At 44.7% G+C, this 26,178-nt stretch overlaps 2 protein-coding genes across 2 annotated transcripts in view; one reads left to right on the top strand and one right to left on the bottom strand.

Moving 5' to 3' along the window:
* LOC115477517 overlaps positions 1-26,178 on the bottom strand; it is an 881,049-nt gene that overhangs the window by 367,359 nt on the left and 487,512 nt on the right.
* On the top strand, positions 1,521-25,043 carry LOC115463096 (zinc finger protein 271-like). Its single transcript, XM_030193307.1, is given in 3 exon segments — positions 1,521-1,551; positions 22,133-23,713; positions 23,798-25,043. Coding segments are annotated over 3 exon segments (2,787 nt in total). The 5' UTR covers positions 1,521-1,541; the 3' UTR covers positions 24,994-25,043.

Here is a 26,178-nt window from a genome sequence, read left to right as displayed (position 1 = left end):
CTACTGGAGGGTGAAGGGAGAGCTTGGGGAGTGAGAGAGGGGATGAAAAGGGCAAGCTGAGGAGGGGTGTAAAAACTGAAAGTGTGGATAGGGAGAAGGAGGGCAAGACGGGGGTGCCATGGGTGAAATATGTGAGTGCAGTACCATGGCTGAATTGCGTAGGTGGGGGGAGTAGATGGGTGTATGTACCAAGAGAGGGAGACAGAGATCAGAGATGTATTGGCAGCATTCAGAAAGAGCTGCGGGGGTCTGTGTGCGTTAGGGTGGGTTTGGGACGGCTAGGATGCTGTGAGTGCTGGAGAGGTTGAGAGAACTGGCGGGTTGTGAGCAGGGGCTGTGTGGGGTGGGGTGGGGGGGTTCTGAGATAACTGTGGAACTATGTTTGCTGGGGGCAACAGGGATTTCAGAAGGAGAACTAGTGTATGTGTATGGGGTAGATATGAGAGAGAGCTCATAGGATGTGTGCGCACTGGGCGGAATGGCGAAAGACCTGGCAGAGGAGGTGGGGATGCTGGAATGAGGGAAAAGAGAAATAAAGTTGGGGTGCTTATCCTTCTTATGGAGGGGTTCATACTAGTTGGAGACTGAGAATGCTGGGGGGGGGGGGAATCAAGCCTCAGCTGGGAGACAGCTTAGGTGGAATCGTAACGGAATTCAAACATGCGTGGGATAAGCATAAAGGAATCCTGTGCCGAAGGAATGGATCCTCAGGAGCTTAGTCAGGATCGGGAGGCGGGGCTGGTGGTTGGGAGGCGGGGATAGTGCTGGACAGACTTGTACGGTCTGTGCCGGAGCCGGGGTTGGGAGGCGGGGCTGGTGGTTGGGAGGTGGGGATGGTGCTGGGCAGACTTGTACGGTCTGTGCCGGAGCCGGGGTTGGGAGGCGGGGCTGGTGGTTGGGAGGCGGGGATAGTGCTGGACAGACTTGTACGGTCTGTGCCAGGGCCGGTGGTGGGCAGCGGGACTGGTGTTTGGGAGGCGGGGATAGTGCTGGACAGACTTGTACGGTCTGTGCCGGAGCCGGGGTTGGGAGGCGGGGCTGGTGGTTGGGAGGCGGGGATGGTGCTGGGCAGACTTGTGCGGTTTGTGCCCTGAAGAGCACAGGTACAAATCGAAGTAGGGTATACACAAAAAGCAGCAAATATGAGTTATCTTGTTGGGCAGACTGGATGGACCGTGCAGGTCTTTTTCTGCCGTCATCTACTATGTTACTATGAATCAGTCCTGGAACACAGAAGAGCTGGGTGTTTATGCTGGAGGAATTCTACACAAAACATATTATAGGTAAAGCAGGGTTTTTTTTTAATGTATGCAGTGACAAGCCCAGAACAAAGGCATGAGGGAGGTAACATGACAGGAGCTGATATCTAATGCATTCTGAGCACTTCCCTGTGTCCCTGAGTGTGTTTCTGGTTTGTGTTTCAGATGCGGGTGACGTTGGAGGACATCGCTGTCTCTTTCTCTCAGGTGGAGTGGGAGTATTTAGATGAAGGGCAGAAGGAGCTTTACAGGGAGGTGATGACGGAGAATTACGAGACCCTGATGTCTCTAGGTAAGGGTTTCCCATTATTCTTAAAATCTCTTCTCAGGCACATTAAGGAGTGACAGGCAGTGGATGAGTCTCAGTGGAGGAAGCCAATGTGACTGATAATGAGTGATGGCGAAATGACCCATTCCATATACAATGCAAGCAAGAAAGAGGGAATCAGCAACAGAAACCAAACACAACAGAAGTCTAGTGAACCATGGATGGATCTGGGAGGCTGAAGGAAGCAGAGTTTCTTGAAGGACCCGACACCGTCTGTGTTTCAGCAAATTGCCTACATCTGGGGTCTCTATACATACAATATAAATCGTATAGTAAAAACATACCTATTAATTGTAAAAAATAAAAACATAATTGTAAAAACGTGCACAGATACCATACGATGTTCTCACAGCATAGCAGCGGGGGTGGATTGACCATGAGGGAAACTGGGCAGTGCCTGAGGGCAGGGCCGGTCTTAGGCAGAGGCGATCAAGGCGACCGCATAGGGCCCCGCGCCTAAGGGGGCCCCGCGCAGCGCCTCAACTCTGCCTCGCTCGTGCCTCTGCTCCAACCTCCGCCACTGCTCGCCTTAGTCGCCTAAGATGATCCCCATTCCTGCGGCTCGGACACTCCGCTCCCGCCACCACCAGCGCGGCACCCACCCCCGGCTTGGGCCCGCTGAGCCCGCCGTCAGCTCCCGAGTCCTCGGACCCCGGCGACTAACTGAGCGATGCTAGCGAGCCAGCCCAGGCAGATACGGCCCCGCCCCCGACGGTGACGACAGACAGTTGCAGCGCGACGGCTCACCTCCAGGCTCCAGCTTCCTGCTCAATGTCCCGCCTTCTGATGTATTTCCTGTTTCCGGACACGAGGGTGGGAGTCACTGAGCGGGAAAAGCTGGAGCCTGGTCGGAGGTGGTGAGGACGTGAGGTGAGCCATTGTTGCTGACGCCAACAGTTGTGCACTTATGCCAAATCAAAATCAGATTCCATGCAGGCAGGAGAACAGGAGAAGTGTCTCTCTCATCTAACGACGCTTGCGGACGGTGCAAGGGTTGGAAATGTCTGCCTCCCTGAGAGGGATTTGGCCCAACAACATTAGTTGCTAGAGAAGCTGAGCAAGTAAGATCTTCTGGCTTGGAAGAGGCTGTTTCTAACATATCTGGGTTATTTTCACATAGATCTGCAGATATTTCTCCTGATAAAAATTTGGATGGCAATAACAGATTTAGCTAAAACACTCCGTCCAGTAATTAATGATATGACACCTCGAATTAGTCATTTGGAAGCTAGACTGCAATCACAGGAAGAAAAGAATACTAAGCTAAAATCTGAGAATGGAAATCATGAAGTAGCAAAATCTCTATATATAAAAGGCACCACCAACGTTCTAAATGAAGCCTCCAGCCGGAAGTGTGAAGGGGGAGAGATATCCGGTTTCCCCATGAGTGTCTGCCCCGCCCTCGCTCTCTCTGTAACACAAACAGTGAAGGAAAACACAGCAAAGCACGAAATCAAATCGCTCTCTCTGTAACAGTGAAGGACTCAGAGGGGGGAGGGGAGAGAGGGCAGAAGCCCTCACTATCTCTGTAACACAAACACAGCAGGAAACTTAACACTGAAGGACTCGACTCCGAGGGGGGAGGGGACAGAGAGCAGAGGGGAAGGGAGAGAGGGCAGAGGGCAGGGACACACACACTCCCACATGCACACAGAAGAAAACCTTGCTAGCCCCCGTTTCATTTGCATCAGAAACGGGGCTTTTTTACTAATCTGATATAAAGTAGGTACAATTAGTTCAAGCTTTTTAGTAACTGATGTGGCTACTTGCCTCTCTGGTTTGATGGGTTACAGAGTAATAGGGGAATTTGAAAGTACTGGATCTTTTCTTAATATTTTTCCTTTATTCTCCTTTGTTATGAGAATTGGAACTACTAATTGTAATGGACTTGAACTGAATAATTTCTGGGGAGGGGAGGTTTCATGATAGCATTGTGCTTATTATTTCAATCAGTATTTTTGTACAAGTTTAGCTTCATTTGTCTTTATTTGAAATTTCATAAATAAAAAAATGTTCTAAAAATGGAATAATCTTATCAATGGGGTGGAGCTAGAGTGGGGGGCAGAGCTAGGGTGGGCGGGGCTAGGGTGGGCGGGGCTAGGATGGGGCCCCACCAAATTGGTCTGCATAGGGCCCCGCACTTGCTAAGACCGGCCCTGCCTGAGGGCCCAGAGCAGTGTGGGGGGGGGGGGGGTGGCAATACTTCCTCCACACATCTCTCTGTCACCAGGTCTGGAACTCCCTCTCCCTTACCCTTCTCCCGCTCCGGCATTTTCCTTCTCTGACACTCCTCCCCCCGACCCCAGCACATTTATCTCAAACATTTCTTTCTTCGTACAGGGTCCTGGCACGGGCTGTCTACCACTGACTGGGACCTTCTCTCTGCCAAGGGCCACCCTTGCGGAAGTAGGATTTGGGTTTCTGCCAGGTACTTGTGACCTGGATTGGCCACTGCTGGAAGAAGGATACTGGGCTAGATGGACCATTGGTCTGACCCACTATGGCTGTTCTTATGTTTGATCTTATGCTCAATCTAGGGAGGGGCTACGTTAACTGCTTTTACTACATTTTCTGGCAAAACATTCAAGAGTTTAATTACCTGTTCAGTGAACAGCATAGCATCTCAATTACAGACTATAGACTTTTCTGCCAGGAACTTGTCCGAACCTTTTTTTAAACCCAGATATGCTAACCACCATTACCACATCCCCTGGCTGTGAGTTGCAGAGCTTAACTATTCTTTCAGTGAAAAAATATTTCCTCCTGTTTGTTTTAAAAGTATTTCCATGCAACTTCATTGAGTGTCCTCTAGTCTGTACTTTTTGAAAGAGTGAAAAATCGATTCACTTTTACCCATTCTACACCACTCAGAATCTTAAGGACCTCAATCGTATCCCCCCGTATCCGTTTCTTTTCCAAGCTGAACAGCCGTAATCTCTTTAGCCTTTCCTCATATGAAAGGAGTTCCATCTCCTTTATCATTTTGGTCGCTCTTGTTTGAACCTTTTCTAATTCCACTATATCTTTTTTGAGATACAGTGACAGGAATTGAACACAGTACGTAAGGCGAGGTAGCACTATGGAGCGATACAGAGACATTATAATATTCTTGGTCTTATTTTGCATCCCTTTCCTAATAATTCCTAGCATCTTCTTTTTTTTGGCTACAACCGCACACTAGGCAGAAGATTTTAGCGTATTATTTTTCTTGAGCGTTGACTCCTAAGGTGGAGCTCAGCATCAGATAACTGTGATTTGGATTTTTCTTTGCAATGTGCATCATTTTCCAATTATCTACATTAAATTTCATCTGCCATCCAGTTTCCTAAGGTCTTCCTGCAGATTTCACAATCCACATGTGCTTTGACAACTTTGAATAGTTTTGTGTCATCTGCAAATTTAATTACCTCACTTGTCTTTTCGATTTCCAGATTATTTATAAATATGTTAAATAGCACCTGTCCCAGTACCGATCCCTGTGGCACTCCACTATTCACCCTCCTCCATTGAGAGAAATGACCTGACCATTTAACCCTACCCTCTGTTTTCTGTCCAATGACCAATTCCTAATCCACACCAGAACATTGCCTTCTATCCCATGACTCTGATTTTCTCAGGCGTCTCTCATTAGGAACTTTATCAAAAGGTTTCTGAAAATCTAGATACACTACATCAACCAGCTCACCTTTATCCACATGTTTATTGATGACTTCAAAGAAATGAAGCAAATTGTTGAGGCAAAACTTCCTTCGGCTGATCCCAAGCTGATTCTGCCTCATTAAACCATGTTTATCTATATGTTTCATAATTTTATTCTTTATAATAGTTTCCATTGTTTTGCCCAGCACTGAAGTCAAGCTTACTGGTCTGTAATTTCCTGGACTACCCCTGGATCCAGGGGCGTATCTGAAAGTCGGCGGTAGCGGGGGCCGAAGCCAGAGTGAGGGGGCACATTATAGCCCCCCCCCAGCCGCCGCCGCCATTTCCGACCCCCCCCCTGCCGCCGTGGGTACCTTTGCTGGTGGGGGACCCCAACCCCCACCAGCCGAGGTCCGCTTCCTCCTGCCGCTGCGAGGTTTTTTAAGTTCATCGGGATTCGTCCTCCGTCACTCTGTGCTGCTGTTCAAAGAAGCTGCTAGCTGAATGCAGTTTCGGACTGAGTCTGACATCGCTGCTGCACGTTGTACGTGCAGGACGTCAGACTCACGTACAACGTGCAGCAGCGACGTCAGACTCAGTCCGAATTAAACTGCGTGAACAGCAGCACAGAGTGATGGAGGACAAATCCCGATGAACTTAAAAAACCTCGCAGCGGCAGGAGGAAGCGGACCTCGGCTGGTGGGGGTTGGGGTCCCACGCCAGCAAAGGTACCCACGGCGGCAGTAGGGGGGTCCAGGGCGAAATCTGCGGGGGCCCAGGCCCCTGTGGCCCCACGCAGATACGCCCCTGCCTGGATCCCTTTTAAAAAATTAGCATTACAATGGCTACCCTCCAATCTTCATGTACTATGGACGATTTTAACAGGTTACCGATCACTAACAGCACATCATCAATTTCATGTTTGAGTTAGAGAATGACACGGGGATGGGGATCTGCAGTAAACCACAGTTTTATGCGGTAAATCCGTGGTAAAAGAAAAAACACCTGGCCATGTGGGAGCAAAACCGTTCCTGTTCCGGCATTTACGTGTCTGCCTTCCTCCCTCTACCTTTTGCAGCCAGGCAGTGAAGTGCTGGAGCCGGCTCGCATGAGCCGTTTGTTAATTTTTTAAGCATTTTGGGAGCCGGTTGTTAAACTTTAACAACCAGCTTCCAAACTTTGGGCTCAGGTTCCTTCTCGGCATCGTTGTCCTCCTCCTCCTCTCCCTCCTCTCCTGTGGCTTGTTCCAGTGGCATAGCTACAGTGGGCCTCGGGGGCTCAGGCCCCCCAACAATAGTAGCCAGCCAGGTGTTTTTTTGCTTCCTCAGGCTCCATGTGCTCCCTGTCCCCGCAGTCAGGCAGCTGAGCTCTCCCTCCCTTCCTTCAGATCCGGCTGGCTATCTCCACCGCAAGATTCGGACAACCACAACATGACGCCCGCCAGGAAAGCCTAATAGAACATAGAAAGGTTGTTTTACCTGCAGTGCATAATTAAGCTTTGGACTGTACCAGAGGATGTGGTCAAAGGAACTGTGATAGAGGGTTTCAAAAGAGGAAAATCCATAAAAACATGTTTAGTCAGGTAGACTTGGCAGAGCTTATTGCTCATCTGTGGAAAATGAACCATGAGAAATAGATCTACTTTTTGGGATCTGCCAGGCGCTTGTGACCAAACTGGCCACCATTGGAGACAGGATCAAGACTCCGATGGCTGTTATACCGATGTGGAAAGGCCAACAAGGAGCTTTTAAATATCAACTTGAGTGAGATCATTTATTCCATCTGCATCTCTGGTAATGATCAGCATGGATATGTTATATTTTCTGCATCGAAGGGAATGTAAAGGGGTCTGTGTAATACTAAGGGGGGCATTTTACAAATGTAAGTGGCGCTCGATAGTGTGGGCGTCTGGAATTGCCTACGTTTTAAATGGAGGCCTAAATAGCCGTCTGTTAAAACAGAAATCTGCAGGCAGACATTTAATGCTTGAGCGGGTTCACATTTTAACTCAGTGGTAATCGGTCAGTGCGCAATTACCGCCAGACGTGCCTACAACAAGGGCCCAGGTTACAAAATAGAAAAATGTTTTCTGATGTGGAAAATGGCACACGGCAAACTCTGGGCAGGCCGGGCGGTAGCGCTGATTTCCATATGGCAACCCTACGGCCCTTAAACTTGTTAAATTGTTCTTCTCCTACAATAACAAAGCAGCAATGAGGAGCCAGTAATTATGTTTACATCTGTTTATTGACATAAAGTTCAGAAAGTCCATACGTGACATGTAACAAGAAACTTTACTAATACAGCAGTCAGCTACCAATACTTCTTTTGTCGTCAGTTGTTTTCTCTTTTATACCCAATAAACCCACCCCTCCTCCCCCACCCTCCCTAATCTCTCTTATTAATATGTAAATAACATGGAGTGATGAAATGCAAAATAAATCCAGGCGAACTGATACCATTTAACAAAGTGGCGGTTTCCAATATATACTACCAAAACGGAACCTTAATTATTTGTCTCAGGTTCCCTTCCAAATTCTTCAACCCCGTATTCCCACCTCCCTACCCTCCCCCCCCCCCCCCCCCCCCCCACACCCTCAGCACTGATAAAATGTTTAACCGTAGGGCATCCTAATTAGGAATTCAACTGAAAACTTCGTCCTTTGGGAGGAAGAGTAACCCATAGTGGTTCCCACATTGCACAGAATCTCTGGCCTGGGACACTCTCAAGATCCGGAACCCCACATCGATCCAGGCGCATCTGAGATATTAACTGGGACCTCCAAGCTTGCAAGGAGGGTCCTAGGGCGGACCACCATACCTTCAGAATGGCTGTAATCCCAAACAATATGGCTATCTGAATAAATCCCCTAAAACCCTCAGGTGGGTCGGATGAGAATTGATATCTATGGAAGAGTAATAAAGGATCACACACCAAAGTACAGTCCCACATACGGTCCATTCCCTGTAACAAATCCTTCCAAAATTGTTGTATAAATGGACACCACCAGAACATATGCCCTAATGTGGTGAGCTCTTCTCCACACTTTGGACAACTCCCACTATTCGAGAACCTTGCGCGTAGCGCCCTGTGGGGTGATATATCTTAATATCTTCACCTTGAAGATATTAAGGCAAGCAATGTAAGTGAATGCAAGGACTTCCTCCAACTATGGGAGCTCCACTGGCCAAACATGCAACCCACCCATAACAAAGGACACACACTAGATATTATCACCAGAACCTAACCTCACACTTACAGATTCAAAATGGACAGCCACGCCATGGTCCGATCACTACAAAGCAAACCTTTCCCTCCGCTGGAGAACAAAAAAGGCACAACAAAAACAAGAGCAAAAAACCTATACTACGAGAGGCAAAATAGACCCATTAACATTCTGGCAACAATTCTATACCGATGAATGGACAACATCTACAGACTCGCCCCAATTTCTCCAAGATTGGGACAACAGATGCAGAACAGTACTAGACAATATAGCACCACTTCAAACCAGAACCTCACATAGAAAAAACTCAATAGCATGGTTTAATGAAGAATTAAAAGAACTAAAAACACAGGTCAGAAGATTAGAAAGAGCATGGAGTAAGAAAAAAGATGAACACACACTCAAAAACTGGAAACAGCTACAAAGAAAATACAAATACACCATCAGACAAACTAAAAGAACGTATTACAAAACCATAATAGGACTAAACTATAAGGACACAAACTCCTCTCACTCGTAAACAAACTCCTAAATACTACACCGGTTACCTCTAATAATATAGACACCCCATCAGCAACCAACCTTGTGAACTACTTCAATGAAAAAATTATAAAACTCCAACTCATGATACCTACCAACATCACTGACTACACAAGCATCCTTGAATGTCTAGACCCAAAACCTAGGGAATGCCCAGCAGATCGATCATGGACCAACTTTGACACGATATCATCAGATGAACTCTCACAATGGCTCAGAAAATACGCCAAGTCACAATGCAAATTAGACATTTGCCCTACCAGCCTAATAAGAGCCGCCCCCAAACAATTCATAAAAGACCTCACGAATCATGTAAACCACAGGCTTCAAAATGGTCTCTTTCCCATGGATAAAGGAAACATCTTACTTACTCCGCTGCCAAAAGATGCCAAGAAAAGTACAATGGACTTAACCAACTATCGCCCAGTAGCATCTATTCCGCTAATAACCAAACTCATGGAGGGTATAGTAACGAAACAACTCACTGAATACCTAAATAAACATTCAATTCTGCATGAGTCTCAATCAGGATTCCAATCAAATCACAGCACTGAAACTGTACTAGTGTCCACAATGAACTCATTCAAACAAGCAATTGCAACTGGTAACAACATACTCCTCCTACAATTTGACATGTCCAGCGCCTTCGACATGGTTAATCATGAAATACTATTACATATACTAGAATACTTCGGAGTAGGAGGCACAGTTCTCAAATGGCTTAAAGGATTCCTGACCACAAGATCTTACCAAGTAACAACGAATGCGGACATATCACCCCCATGGTTACCTGTATGTGGAGTTCCCCAAGGATCCCCCATCTCACCAACTCTCTTCAACCTAATGATGATACCTTTAGCCAAACTTCTAGTGAATCAAAACCTCAACCCTTACATATACGCAGACGATGTCACGATTTATATCCCGTTCAAACTTGATCTAAACGAAATCACCAACGAGATCAACCAAAGCCTCCAAATCATGCACTCCTGGGCGGATGCATTCCAGCTAAAACTCAACGCAGAAAAAACACAATGTCTTGTACTCACTTCTCAACACAATACAAACAATTACTCCACCATAACCACACCATACTGTTCTCTTCCTGTCTCTCAAAATCTGAAAATTCTTGGAGTTACCATCGATCGAGACCTCACACTCGATGCGCACGTGAAGAATACAACAAAAAAGATGTTCCACTCCATGTGGAAACTCAAATGAGTTAAACCTTTCTTCCCGAGATACATCTTCCGGACCTTGGTACAGTCAATGGTATTAAGTCATCTGGACTACTGCAACGCACTGTACGCTGGCTGCAAAGAACAGACTATCAAAAAACTCCAAACAGCCCAGAATACCGCAGCCAGACTCATATTTGGAAAAACTAAATACGAAAGTGCAAAACCCCTAAGAGAGAAACTGCATTGGCTCCCACTCAAGGAACGCATTGCGTTCAAGGTCTGCACGATTGTACACAAAATCATCCACGCAGACAACCCAATCTACATGCTAAACCTTGTGGACCTGCCTCCCAGAAACGCCATAAGATCAGCCCGCAAATTTCTCAATCTACACTTCCCAAGCTGTAAAGGACTAAAATATAAGCTGACACACGCCACCACCTTCTCCTACATAAGCATGCAGCTGTGGAATGCATTATCTACAGCCCTGAAATCCATTGACGAAATAACTAACTTTCGCAAATCTCTGAAGACACACCTCTTCAACAAGGCCTACAAACAGAACCCATAACTTTACAAAACTACTTCACCAACCCACCCAGTTATTAAAGGCCACCTTCTACACTATCCTGCTTAACACCTTCCTTCTCTTTTCCCTTACTTTATCTCTGTACATTACTAATTGTAAGTGTACAGATGCTAATTGTCGCTGACATCCTGGAATGAACATGTCATAACAAAACTCTGTACAAATTGAGCCTGCAAATAGGTGGGGAAATTATTTATTTATTTATTTATTTATTTTTGTTACATTTGTACCCCGTGCTTTCCTACTCTTGGCAGGCTCAATGCGGCTTACATGGGGCACTGGAGGGTTAAGTGACTTGCCCAGAGTCACAAGGAGCTGCCTGTGCCTGAAGTGGGAATCCAACTCAGTTCCCCAGGACCAAAGTCCACCACCCTAACCACTAGGCCACTCCTCCACTGTTGCTACTATTTGAGATTCTACATGGAATGTTGCTATTCCACTAGCAACATTCCATGTAGAAGTCGGCCCTTGCAGATCACCAATGTGGCCGCGCAGGCTTCTGCTTCTGTGAGTCTGACATCCTGCACGTACGTGCAGGACGTCAGACTCACAGAAACAGAAGCCTGCGCAGCCTTCTACATGGAATGTTGCTAGTGGAATAGCAACATTCCATGTAGAATCTCCAATAGTAGCAACATTCCATGTAGAATCTCCAATAGTAGCAACAGAATCTCAGTAGTAGCAACATTCCATGTAGAATCTCCAATAGTATCTATTTTATTTTTGTTACATTTGTACCCTGCGCTTTCCCACTCATGGCAGGCTCAATGCGGCTTACATGGGGCACTGGAGGGTTAAGTGACTTGCCCAGAGTCACAAGGAGCTGCCTGTGCCTGAAGTGGGTGTGGGATACAAATGCAATAAATAAATAAACCTCAGAAGCCACTTATATAGCCTCTCCCTCTGTGGTATCGAGAGCCTCCGCATATATAAAGATCCTATATAATAATTCTCACCTCCAACGTTCTGTGCTTGGGACCGTGGCTCCCTGGAGGTGGTGGTCTGCTAGGCAGACACGCACTGACGTCACTGACGTCATGACAGCTGATTCCAAGGCAAGGGGAGGAGTAGGGAAACACGCGCAGCTGTCACCCCCCGTGCTATGGCCCCCTCGACCCCCACCCTTCCGCGAACCTGTCGACCCTCCCCGGCCCGCAGAAAACTGCCCCCCGCCGCCCTTGTGGACTACCTGTGCTGATGGGGGACCCAAACCCCCGACAGCTGAAGTGCTGTTGTGCCCTTTGCGTTGCTTCCTCAATCATCTTCTATGGAAGTTCCTCTGCATGCGTCTTCACCCAACGCATAATTAAACTCTGGAATTCGTTGCCGGAGAACGTGGTGAAGGCGGTTAGCTTAGCAGAGTTTAAAAAGGGGTTAGACGGTTTCCTAAAGAACAAGTCCATAAACCACTACTAAATGGACTTGGGAAAAATCCACAATTCCAGGAATAACATGTATAGAATGTTTGTACATTTGGGAAGCTCGCCAGGTGCCCTTGGCCTAGATTGGCCGCTGTCGTGGACAGGATGCTGGACTCGACGGACCCTTGATCTTTTCCCAGTGTGGCATTACTCATGTACTTATGTACTTTAAGGTATCAAAACAGCCTTTTAAGTAGTGGAAAGTCTAAGTCGAAAATACTTTTTCCATTAGTTCGTCAGCCCAACATGTTTCAGTATTCAGGGGTAAAATTATAAATTGTAAGGATGTCACGAGATCGAATGGCTGCCTAATCTCTTACTTCCCGCACTTCCCTGGATATTATTTGCTTTATTCGCTGCTATCGGGGCTCTTATTAGGCTTGAATCGACTAGATCGGTTCTATGGTGAGACGGTGGCGGAATAATGAGTAAGCCGATCGCTTCCCAGCATAAGGAGGGTGAGCACTGCTCAGCACGGCGGCAGGCAAAGGGCCTTTCGCGCCACGTGTCGCCCGAGGCGGGAGGTTCATCGGGGTCGGAATCGGCATCCCCTCATGAAGAGACTGGTCGATTGTTATCTGTGAAGAAGTCGGGGGTTTCAAAGGCATTGGAAAAATGTCTGGCTGAGATTAAAGAAGATATCAAAGCATCAAAGTTGGAAATATTGGAACACATGGATGGTATTTGTTTGGACATTAAAGAATTGGGGGGCAGGGTGGAGACCCTGGAGGAGCGAGTAGAGGAGCAGGGGAATGGGCTGAGCTGGTGGACACTCGAATCGCTGAATCGCTCAGGTCAGTGTCCTGACGGAGGAATTGCAGTACAAAATAGACGATGTGGAGAATCGAGGCAGGAGAAACAATCTCCGGTTCCGGGGGGGTACCCTAGAATGAAGGTATGATGTTGTTAGACTATAATTAAACACTGAATCCCACTGCGTGATGGTAGAATCTGTGTTTTGCTACCTGTAAATTGTCTCCTATTGGAATGTCTACAGAAGGAAAACGGCCTCAAAGAGCTGAAGGACATCTTGTATCTATAGAGCTTAATCGGATCTGACTGATCCTCTCTTCATCACTGGCCGTGGAAAACCTTCAATGAAAGAGTACTGCCTACACAATATAGTTTACAAGAAACGTGGTATGTGGTCCCCACTATATCAATTCTGCAGTCTCTCTATACTGAAATTAATTTACAGGCTCAATACAGACTCTGCTACCATCTGGTGAGCGTTAAATAATCAAAATGCACTTATCTTCATTCAAGAGCCAGAGAAGAGCTATGAAACCTCTTGGTGAAAAATAAGATAGCCTATAGATGGGCTTTTCCTTTTGCACTGTTTTAATATTAAGGGCAAGCAGGTTCGGCCGCGTAAGGTGACTGAGGCATGGAAAATTCTGTACGAGGAAGGGTTTGCTGATTCTTCTGCTCTGCCATCCTCTACAAGAGCTAAGCTGATGAAGTGGAAGGGGGTGACCCACAAGGCCAAGAAGCAAGGGGACTAATCTGGACTTTGTGTACCTGTGTTGCTCAATACTAGGAAGGGTAATATGCAGCAAGTTAGGGTACATTTATGTGCTGTGTGTTCAGGGGATTATAGCTGGGAGGATTTGTGTTAAAGTTTGGGTACCTTATTGTAGTTGGATGGAAGTTTACTTGCAGTAAGGTTGGCTGGAGGTGAGTGAGTGTGGGGGGGATTGGGGGGTTGTTGGATACGGGGCGTGTTTTTCTTCTGTGTCCCATTCAGGGCCATTTGGCGCTGTCTGGTGGGGGTTTGATGAGTGTGAGGGGAGGGAGTGTGAGATTTGGGGTGGTGGGGGGGGACTTTGATGTGCAGGGTCAGGGGGGAGCGTTGGTTTTGATACTTTGCAGGGGGCTCCCTCTGCTGACGGTGTGTGTTGTATGCCTGCCTGGTAGAGGTTTGATATGACTACTGACTTAAAATTTTTGTCTTACAATGTGAAGGGCCTGAATTCTCCACAAACGTGCCAGAAATTGTTTAAAGAATGAACACATTTTCAACCGCAGGTGGTGTTTCTCCAGAAGACACATTTATTTATTGCATTTGTATGCCACATTTTCCCACCTCTTTGCAGGCTCAATGTGGCTTACAGTACATCTTGGATGGTGGAAATATATTAGAAAATAAACATTTAGTGTACCTCGGATCCTCCGGCAGGTTTTAAGGGATTTATGGGAATGGCCATTTATTTTGGCATCATATCTATTCTGAGGGCTTGGCTCTCCCCGTTGTGCCCTTCCTTACAAACCTGGAGAACACAAATGATACAACAAATGAGGGTAGACAGATGCGGTGTTCGACAATGGGATAGTGTCCCTGGATTACGATTCAAGGCCCGATGGGAACCCATGTGGAATACCCTACCACATAAAGGGAAAAGTCACATATTAAATTTCTGACCCATACATTGGAGCGGGATGGGGAGGGAAGGGGTAGAAGTTAATTGGGTAGGGTGGAAGGGGAGGGGGGAATAAACTGCCAAAGTTCATTGAATGGCTTTATATACGTGTGCTTAGATATCATTTGTTATATGAGTTAGTAAGATGTATTTACCATGTTTGGTATGTATACTCTGATATTTTAAATATAACTATGTTGAGTGGTAAATGTTGGGAATTATGGTACTTAAAAAGGATGGTTGTTTAATGGGGGGAGGGTGGGGGGGAAGAAATCAAAAATTACTTAATGACATTGGATTAATGGTTGGTATTATTGCTTTTGTATTCTCATTGCAAAGTTGTTATAATTTTGTATTTGCCAATAAAAATGATTTAAACATAAACATTTAGTGTTACAGAAGGATCTTGGGCAACATGATAATGATGAAACATAATAGTAGAATAACAAGCAGATAATGTAAGACAGTTCTGAATTTGTGTGGAGGAATTGTGTATATTCACATTGGTTGATCTTTGTGGTAAGCCTTGTTAAACAGGTGGGTATTCAGTAGTTTGCGGAAGTTCGTTAATTCGTAAATCATTTTTAATTTGCGCGGCAATGCATTCCATAACTGTGTGCTCAAGTAGGTAAAGTTTGATGCGTGCATTAGTTTGTATTTCAGACCTTTGCAGTTAGGGAAGTGCAGATTGAGGAATATGCGGGATGATCTTTTGGCATTCCTGGGTGGTAAGTCTATCAGGTCTGACATGTAGGCTGGTGCATCCCCGTGAATGATTTTGTGAACGTGATGCATTCTTTGAGTGGGAGCCAATGTAGTTTTTCTCGTAGGGGTTTAGCACTTTCATATTTTGTTTTACAGAATATGAGTCTAGCTGCAGTGTTCTGGGCTGTTTGAAGTTTCTTGATTATTTGCTCTTTGCAGTCGGCGTAGAGTGCGTTACAATAGTCTAGATGACTGAGCACCATTGATTGTACCAGGTTGCGGAAAACATTTCTTGGGAAGAAAGGTCTTACTCTTTTTAATTTCCACATTGAGTGGAACATCTTCTTGGTTGTGTTTTTCGCATGGCTCTCAAGTGCTAGGTGTCGATCAATGGTAACTCCGAGGATTTTTAGGGTGTCCGAAATTGGAAGGTTCAGGTTTGGTGTGTTAATGGCGGTGAATTTGTTCATATTATGTTGAGAGGTGAGTATTAGGCATTGAGTTTTTTCTGCATTAAGTTTCAGCCGAAATGCATCCGCCCATGAGTGCATGATCTGGAGACTTTGGTTGATGTCGTTGGAAATTTCCTTTAGATCTTGTTTGAATGGGATGTAGATTGTTACGTCATCTGCGTATATGTATGGGTTGAGGTTTTGGTTTGATAATAGTTTGGCCAAGGGTATCATCATTAAGCTGAATAGGGTCGGCGAGAGGGGGAATCCCTGTGGGACTCCGCATTCAGGTATCCATGTGGCTGAAGTATTTGAGTTAGATGTCACTTGGTATGATCATGTGGTTAGGAATCCCTTAAACCAGTTGAGAACGTTACCTCCAATTCCGAAGTACTCAAGGATATGTAGTAGTATTCCATGATCAACCATGTCGAAAGCGCTTGACATGTCAAATTGTAGAAGAAGTATGTTCTTTCCAGTTGCAATCATTTGTTTGACTTTGGTCATGAGAGTAACTAGTACTGTTTCAGTACTGTGGTTAGACCGAAATCCTGATTGGGAGTCGTGGAGTATTGAGAATTTATTTAAATAATTTGTGAGTTGTTTGGTCACCATCCCTTCCGTTAGTTTGGTTATTAAGGGAATGGATGCTACTGGTCTGTAATTGGTTAGTTCACTGGCACTTTTCTTTGTGTTTGAGAAGGGACCACAAAATGTTTTTATCCCATCCTCAGTATCCCTATGTTTTTTATTCATCTGCATTAGATGGCTCTAAGAAAAGGGGGGTGGCCATTTTGCTTCATTCATCATTACAGTGTCAGGTGGTGAAAACGAAGCGCGATAGAGAGGGGCGTTTTTTCATTTTGAGTGTATTAGTGGGTGACTTGGCTGTAACATTGGCCTCAATTTATGCTCCCAATGGGGGGGCAGAGTGGGTTCCTGGCTCAATTGGTAGGCCACTTTACTTCTTGTCCTCCAGGGAAAGTTATTGTGGGGGGGGGGGGGGGCACTTTAATGCCACGCAACACCCAGCGCTGGATAGGTCGGGTGTTCCATCGGGAGTTGATGTCATGATTTCCCAGGCCTTGAATAGATTTGGGAGTACCTGATGTATGGCGTGTCTCTCATCCTGGGATCCGGGATTATTTGTTTTATTCCCACTCACATAGTAACATAGTAACATAGTAGATGATGGCAGAAAAAGACCTGCATGGTCCATCCAGTCTGCCCAACAAGATAAACTCAAATGTGCTACTTTTTGTGAATACCTTACCTTGATTTGTACCTGTCGTGTACGTCTGCCCAGCACTATCCCCGCCTCCCAACCACCAGCCCCTCCTCCCACCACTGGCTTTGGCACAGACCGTATAAGTCTGCCCAGCACTATCCCCGCCTCCCAACCACCAGCCCCTCCTCCCACCACCGGCTCTGGCACTGACCGTATAAGTCTGCCCAACACTATCCCCGCCTCCCGCCACCGGCTCTGCCACCCAATCTCAGCTAAGCTCCTTAGGATCCATTCCTTCTGAACAGGATTCCTTTATGTTTGTCCCACGCGTGTTTGAATTCTGTTACCGTTTTCATTTCCACCACCTCCCGCGGGAGGGCATTCCAAGCATCCACTACTCTCTCTGTGAAAAAATACTTCCTGACATTTTTCTTGAGTCTGCCCCCCTTAATCTCATTTCATGTCCTCTCGTTCTACCTCCTTCACATCTCCGGAAAAGGTTCGTTTGCGGATTAATACTTTTCAAATATTTTAACGTCTGTATCATATCACCCCTGTTTCTCCTTTCTTCCAGAGTATACATGTTCAGGTCATCAAGTCTCTCCTCATACGTCTTGTAACGCAAATCCCTTACCATTCTCGTAGCTTTTCTTTGCACTGCTTCAATTCTTTTTACATCCTTCGCAAGGTACGGCCTCCAAAACTGAACACAATACTCCAGGTGGGGCCTCACCAACGACTTATACAGGGGCATCAACACCCCCTTTCTTCTGCTGGTCACACCTCTCTCTAGACAGCCTAACAACCTTCTAGCTACGGCCACCACCTTGTCACACTGTTTCGTCGCCTTCAGATCCTCAGATACTATCACCCCAAGATCCCTCTCCCCGTCCGTACCTATCAGATTCTCCCCGCCTAACACATACGTCTCCCGAGGATTTCTATTCCCTAAGTGCATCACTTTGCATTTCTTCGCATTGAATTTTAATTGCCAAACCTTAGACCATTCTTCTAGCTTCCTCAGATCCTTTTTCATGTTTTCCACTCCCAATACCTATTCTCGTATTGATTATGTTTTTGTTGATGTATCACTGACTCATGCTGGTTGGACTTCAGACATAGGCACAGCTACTTTGTCGGATCGTGCCCCTGTTTGTGTTTGTCTTCCCTCGCTATGTGGGGAGGAGAGGGAGAGGAGATGGTCGCTGAATACGGCTTTGCTAAAGGAGGAGGAAATTCTAGCAGGTTACCGCAAGATTTTACAAGAATAGCTAGAGCTCAATGTGGAATCGGGACCCTCCTTGGGTGTTGTCTGGGACGCACTTAAGGCGGTCTCTAGGGGTTATTTTCTCCAAAAGGCCAGCTTTAGAGCCATACAGCAAAGGGCAGAGGTTGCCAGGTGTTTAACACAATTGAATCTTCTAACTGAGAGACATAAATCTTCTCATTCAGTTAAAACTTTGAGGGAAATACAAGCGTTACGTTTGAAATTGGACCAGATATATTCTGACCAGTTACAATTTTTCAATGATCAGCAGAAGCATTCCAACTTTATCTTTAGTAATAAACTGAGTAGGGTGCTGACGGTTAAACTGAGACAGTCAAGGGTAGACAGGACCATCCTCAAAGTGCGAGATCAGATGGGCAAGATGCTGACTAACTCAAAGCAGATCAGGGATAAGTTTCAGGCATTTTATCAATCTCTTTACACTTCAGACACTGTGATAAATCCTGGAGCGACACAAAAATTCTTAGGGGTATGTCCTTTTTCTAAGTTAACAGTAGCTCAGAGGGAAGTGCTAGATGGGCGGGTTACAGTTGAGGAGGTTTCTAAGGCGATTAAAGCTCTTCCAACTGCCAAATCACCGGGGCTTGATAGGTTACCCAACGAGTTTTATAAGGCATTCCGGGGGGAATTGGCTCCTCTTTTGACAGAGATTATAAATGAGATTTTAATAGGCAATGAATTTCCTCTCTCTGTGATGGAAGCGTGGGTAGCGATTATCCCTAAGCCTGGCAAAGAGAAGACAGAATGTGCTTCCTATCGCCCTATCTCGATACTAAACTCTGATATAAAAATTCTAACAAAGTTCCTAGCCAATTGTCTGGTAAATATCCTGCCACACTTAATTCATCCAGATCAGACGGGGTTTACTACTACTACTACTACTTAACATTTCTAGAGCGCTACTAGGGTTACGCAGCGCTGTACAGATTAACATAAATTGACATAAAGGACAGTCCCTGCTCCAAGGAGCTTACAATCTAAAGGGCAAAATGTCAAGTAGGGGCAGTCCAGGTTTCCTGAATAGAGGTATGGTGGTTAGGTGCCGAAGGCGACATTGAAGAGGTGGGCTTTGAGCAAGGCTTTGAAGATGGGCAAGGAGGGGGCCTGGCATATGGGCTCAGGGAGTTTATTCCAGGCATGGGGTGAGGCGAGGCAGAAAGGGCGGAGCCTGGAGTTGGCAGTGGTGGAGAAGAGTACCGACAGGAGGGATTTGTCTTGAGAACGGAGGTTACGGGTAGGAATGTAAGGGGAGATGAGGGTAGAGAGGTAGGGAGGGGCTGTAGATCGAGTGCATTTGTAGGTTAAAAGGAGAAAATCAGTAGAAGGTCAAAGGATAGACAAAAACAGGCAATGGACAATATTCGGCGAATGGTTAATTTGATACATGTCTCTAAGAAATTGAACCTGCCGGTTTGTTTATTGGGCTTGGATGCAGAGAAGGCCTTTGAGTCCACTGGCCTTTTATGTTCCAAGTGTTGGATCGCTTTGAATTTGGTGCGGGTTTTTGTAGATGGATACAGGCTCTATATACTTCACCTAGAGCACGTGTATGAGTTAATGGGGGTAATTTGCTATTTGCTTTGGTCATGGAACCCTAATATATCTGGCATTCAGGTTGGTCCGAGGGAATACAGGTTGGCGCTTTTGGCTGATGAAGTGCTTCTGTCTCTGACAAAACCACTAATTTTATTGCCTAACTTGATGAAAGCCTTGTTGTTTTATTCAGAAGTCTCAAAATTCAGATTAAATGAGAGTAAATCAGAGGCTCTTGCGATTGGTATTTCTCGTCAGGTGTTGGAGTCTCTTAAGCAATCCTTCTCTTTTAAATGGGTAAAAGGAGGTATAACTTATTTGGGGGTCACTATTACTACTAATTTCTCAGAGCTGTTCTCAGTAAATTATCCACCTCTCTTGAAGGTTATTTATAGGGATCTCGAGAGATGGGACACTACAGGTCTGTCTTGGTTAGGTAGAATTGCGGTGCTGAAGATGAATATTTTGCCGCGCCTGATGTATCTTTTCCAAGTTCTCCCTATTAGGGTTTCCAGGGATTTTCTGGCGGGGGTGCAGAACAAATTGGTTCGTTTTGTATGGGCTAATAAACGGCCTCGTTTGCCAAGGGCCTTATTGTATAAGGATAAGAGGAGGGGGGATTGGGTGTTCTGAATGTTTTGTGGTATTATAAGGCTTCACAAGCGCGGGCGGCTTTTGAGTGGTTTCAAGATCATCCTCATAAGTTATGGGTTAAATTAGAGCAGGAAAAGGTGGGCTCTTGTCCGCTCCGTGCCATGATGTGGCTTCCTCGTAAACATAGGTCATTGAGGGGGGACTTGTGTCCCTCGATTTTGTCTACCTTTTATTATTGGGATGGGCTGTTCGCTAGTCCAGAGGGGGTTTTATCTAAACTTTCGCCAATAACAAATAACCCACGTTTTCCTCCTGGTATTTTCTCGGAGCCCTTCAATAGGTGGCGTTCTCTGGGCTTGGCAACATGGGGTCAGTTATTTGATGATGGGTATTTGCTTTCTTTTGATTCCCTTCAATGACAATACTCTATATTACCCAATGAGTTGTTTGCTTATTATCAATTGAGACATTTTCTTAGTTCAAGGGAGATCCAAGCTACCATAGTGCGAGAGAATACGTTTCTTGAGGACTTATGCGAGGACGCCAAAACTACCAGGGGCCTCATTACATGTTTGTATTCCTTTATGCGTGAACAGCTGGGCCCTAATCATGCTCACAGGGAGAGGTGGCAATAGGAACTGGGGGTGACTATTGGGGAGGGGGATTGGCTATTTTTTGAGAATAACTGGTCCAAGATTTCCATTTCAGTTCCATTTCAGGAGAATGTAGTTAAAGTGCTTTACCGGTGGTATTTGACTCCGGCTAGATTACACCACATGTTTCCTGGAGTTTCACCATTGTGCTGGTGTGGATGTCAAACGGGTACGATGGGCCACATTTGGTGGACTTGTTTTAAAATTAGGGCCTATTGGAAAGCAATACAAGGCAGATTGCAGACATGGTTTAAAAGGCCCATTAAGTGGTCTCCTGAGTTTTTCATTTTTGCAAAAAAAAAAACCACTTGGTCTGAATCAGGCCCAGGCAATACTGACCAGGCAGGCAATGCTGGCAGTGAGAGTTGTGATTGCAGCCTCTTGGAAATCTACGAAAGTCCCTCCATTGATGAGATGGTTAAACAAACTTTGGTTCATATGTGAAATGGAGAGACTTTGGGCAGTGCAAGGTCGTACGCAGGCGAAGTGGGAAGCAATATGGGAGCCCTTCTTGAATCACTGTACATGTTAAAAGGGGGGAGTGGAGGGGTGGTTTATAGGTAGGTTTGGAGAAGAAGGGGGATTTCATTCAAAACTTTCAAAAATTGGAGTCAATGTTTGAGTTGCTGATAAAGTTGGAGCAATTACTCATGCTAAAGCTGGAGTTATTGTGAATATAATTTTCATGTATAATGATGTTTGGTATTCACATATGCAGTATCATTTGTAAATTGTGTTCTTGGGATTCAATAAAAACATCATACAAATTAAAAAAAAATTATAAATTGTAAAATGAACAAACAATCCCCTTAAACATAAACACAAATAAAGGGATATAATAATCTGCTTACAAAACAAAAAAACATATAGCACCCCACAGACCCCTCCCTTAAAAATATATTAAAAATATGTTTATCTAGGCGGCTTTAGGTGGATTGTTTGTCCATTTTACAATTTAATAATTACTGGCTCATCATTGCTGCTTTTTGCTTGTGATACGTTTTGATGGCAGCATTTTCGACCTCTTGTTTTTTTATGTCCTACAAAAATACTCAGTGCTCTTTCTTTTATTTAGAACAAGAGGATCCTAAAACCAGTAATACAGAGACGCATAACTGGGAGCTCAGTGAGAAGCCTGAAGAAGAAAAGATGTTATCAGAAAGAGAGAAAGAGGAGACTTATTCCTGTTCTGACTGGGGAGAAAAGGGAAACAATCAAAATAAACAAAAACCTTCACCAGGAGGCTCAGCTCTGTGTGAAAACGGTACCAGTAATATCATAGAGACAGGGGAAGAGGAGAGAAACCAGAGGAGAGATCAAAGCTGTTCCTGTGATATTTGTGAGATATTCCTCAGCAATCATGTCGATCTAAAATCACATCACAGATCTGATACTGAAGAGAGACCGTCTACATCTACGGACAGTGGGAAAAATGTCAGTCAAAAGAGAGAACTACAGGGACAACAGAAAACAGACTTAAAAGGGAAACATTTGACAAGTTCTGAATGTGGGAAAGGTTTCAGTAGGAAGAAACAGCTAATGCAACCCAAGAAAACTAATAAAGAAACTAGAATGTGTACAAGTACAGAACATGGGAAAAGCTTTACAAACAAAGCAGACATTTTAAAATATAAGAAAAACATCACTGATCAGAGAACATCTTCATGTCCTGGAAGTGAGAAAAACTCCAAGAAGGAAGAACATTTTACAAAAAATGCAAAATTCCACCAAGGACAGAGTTCAGTTTCAAGTGCTGAACGTCAGAAAAGCTTTAGTCAAGAGGAAGCAGCCACAGATCATCAAAAAACTCAAATGGGCGAGGAATCGGACACTTATACTAAATCTGGAAAAATATTTTGTAGGAAGGCAACGCTCTCAAAATACCAGGAAATCAAGAAAAATGAGAGATTAAATACTTGTACTAAAAGCGGTAAAAGCGCTTGTTGGAAAGGAAAGCTCACAATGCGTAAGAGACTTCATTCAGTAGTGAAACCATTTATGTCTACTGATTGTGGTAAACGCTTCAATCAGAAGGGAGCATGTGCTAGACATTGGAGAATCCGCACAGGAATGAAACTACTTACTTGTACTGAGTGTAATAAGAGTTTCAGGCAGAAGGTAGATCTCACAGAACACCAGAGAATCCACACAGGTGAGAAGCCATTTACATGTACTGAGGGTGATAAAAGTTTTAATGAGAAGGGAAAAATGACCATACACCAGAGAATCCACACAGGCGAGAAGCCATTTAAATGTAGTGAGTGTGGTAAAATCTTTAGTACAAAGGGATATTTGACCATACACCACAGAATCCACACAGGTGAGAATCCATTTAAATGTAGTGAGTGTGGTAAAATGTTTAGTATAAAGGGAAAATTGACCATACACCACAGAATCCACACAGGAGAAAAGCCATTTACATGTAGTGAGTGTGGTAAAAGCTTTAGTTTAAAGGCAACATTGATCACACACCAGAAAATCCATACAGGAGAGAAGCCATTTACATGTACTGAGTGTGGTAAAAGCTTTCGTGACAAGAGAACACTGACCATACACCAGAGAATCCACACAGGTGCAAAGCCATTTACATGTACTGAGTGTGCTAAAAGCTTTCGTGACAAGAGAACACTGACCAGACACCAGAGAATCCACACAGGTGAGAAGCCATTTACATGTACTGAGGGTGATAAAAGTTTTAATGAGAAGGGAAAAATGACCATACACCAGAGAATCCACACAGGCGAGAAGCCATTTAAATGTAGTGAGTGTGGTAAAATGTTTAGTATAAAGGAAAAATTGACCAGACACCAGAAAATCCATACAGGAGAGAAGCCATTTACATGTAGTGAGTGTGGTAAAAGCTTTAGTGTAAAGGGAACACTGATCAAACACCAGAAAATCCATACAGGAGAGAAGCCATTTACATGTAGTGAGTGTGGTAAAAGCTTTACTGAGAAGAGAGCACTGACCATACACCAGAGAATCCACACAGGAGAGAAACCATTTACATGTAGTGAGTGTGGTAAAAGCTTTACTGAGAAGAGTAAACTGACCATACACCAGAGAATCCACAAAGGAGAGAAACCATTTACATGTAGTGAGTGTGGTAAAAGCTTTACTGAGAAGGGAACACTGAACAGACACCAGAGACAACACACAGGAGAGAAACCATTTACATGTAGTGAGTGTGGTAAAAGCTTTAGTGTAAAGGGAACACTGATCAGACACCAGAGAATCCATACAGGAGAGAAGCCATTTACATGTACTGAGTGTGCTAAAAGCTTTCGTGACAAGAGAGCACTGACCGGACACCAGAGAATCCACACAGGTGAGAAGCCATTTACATGTAGTGAGTGTGGTAAAAGCTTTCGTGACAAGAGAGCACTGCCCGGACACCAGAGAATCCACACAGGTGAGAAGCCATTTACATGTAGTGAGTGTGGTAAAAGCTTTAGGGTAAAGGGAACACTGATCAAACAGCAGAAAATCCACACAGGTGAGAATCCATTTAAATGTAGTGAGTGTGGTAAAAGCTTTATTCGGAAGGGAGCACTGACCATACACCAGAGACTCCACACAGGAGAGAAACCATTTACATGTAGTGAGTGTGGTAAAAGCTTTATCGAGAAGGGAGCACTGAACAGACACCAGAGACAACACACAGGAGAGAAACCATTCACATGTAGTGAGTGTGGTAAAAGCTTTAGTACAAAGGGAACACTGACCATACACCAGAGACTCCACACAGTAGAGAAACCGTTTACATGTAGTGAGTGTGGTAAAAGCTTTATTCAGAAGGGAGCACTGATCAAACACCAGAGAATCCACACATGAGAGAAACCATTTACATGTAGTAAGTGTGGTAAAAGCTTTATTCATAATGGAAAACTTAGAAGACACCAAAACAACCATTGTGACTCTGGGCAAGTCACTTAACCCTCCATTGCCCCATGTAAACTACATTGAGCCTGCCATGAGTGGGAAAGCACGGGGTACAAATGTAACAAAAAAAATTTAGGAATGAAACCATTTTCATGCACTGAGTGTGGTAAAAGTTTTAATGAGAAGGGAACACTGACCACACACTTCAGAAATCCCACACAGGACTGAAATAATTTTCAGGTACTGAGTGCGCTAAAAGCTTCACTGGGAAAGGAAGACATATAAGACACCAGAAAATCCAATTACCCTGCGAATCGTATGGAGAGACACAAGATCCTGAGGCAGGAACAAATGCAGTCCGAGAATAAGAAAACGTGGCAGGGCAGAAGAATTCAGACCTATTTTCCATTATGTTGAGAGCTACAGGCTTCATCGAAAAGAATTTCCAAACACATCTGCATAGGTTGTCTTTACATGTTACATTTTATGAACCCCAAAGAGAAGCTCTCCATGGTATGATGGAAGTTCTACGGCAAACGTTAACAGTAAATTTGAGGGACTGAGATCCTTCTCCACATAGCCTGGCCTAGAAGTGAGGTTCATTCCTGTCATGGTATGTGGCACATTTCATTCACTGTAAACTCTTGAGTTTTCTTTTCTTTGCTTATTTTGTAGTTTTATTTTGAAATGTATTTTATATAAACTGCAATAAACTATGCAAATATTTCCCATCACTTTGGGTGCCACAGGCTTGATTGAAAGAAATGTTCAAACACACCTTGGTAAGTTGCCTGTACGTGTCTGGCACAATGGTAGTAGTAAGGTGGGTGTTAGGAGTAAATTCAAGAGACTGAGATTGCAGTCCATACACTGTAGCTTAGGAGTCAGTTTCATTACTAGAATCAGGTAACGCCTCTAAAGAACGTTTTTTTTTTTGTTTTTTTTTTTAATAAACTTTTTATTGGTGACTACAATAAGAAATAGTACAAACTTTTTCAGTGTAAACACAACATTTTCAAAACTTTCAACATAATCTCCTCTCACATCGTCACACATTTTATTATGTTCCCCCACTCCTCCATACCCCCCCTACCACCGTCCCTCCCTACCCTCTAAGCTAGTCCCTCCCTCCTCCCCTCTAAAGAACGTTTTAATGTTAGAAGTATTTCTTCTCCACCTGAGCAGCAGAATCTTAATTTGGGTGTTTCTCAGGATGATTCTGAGGGGCATTTTCGAAAG

This window comes from Microcaecilia unicolor, chromosome 1 (genome assembly GCF_901765095.1).
Source record: "Microcaecilia unicolor chromosome 1, aMicUni1.1, whole genome shotgun sequence".
NCBI lineage: Eukaryota > Metazoa > Chordata > Amphibia > Gymnophiona > Siphonopidae > Microcaecilia > Microcaecilia unicolor.
Note: the sequence above shows the minus strand (reverse complement) of the source record. Positions and strands in the feature narration are given on the sequence as shown.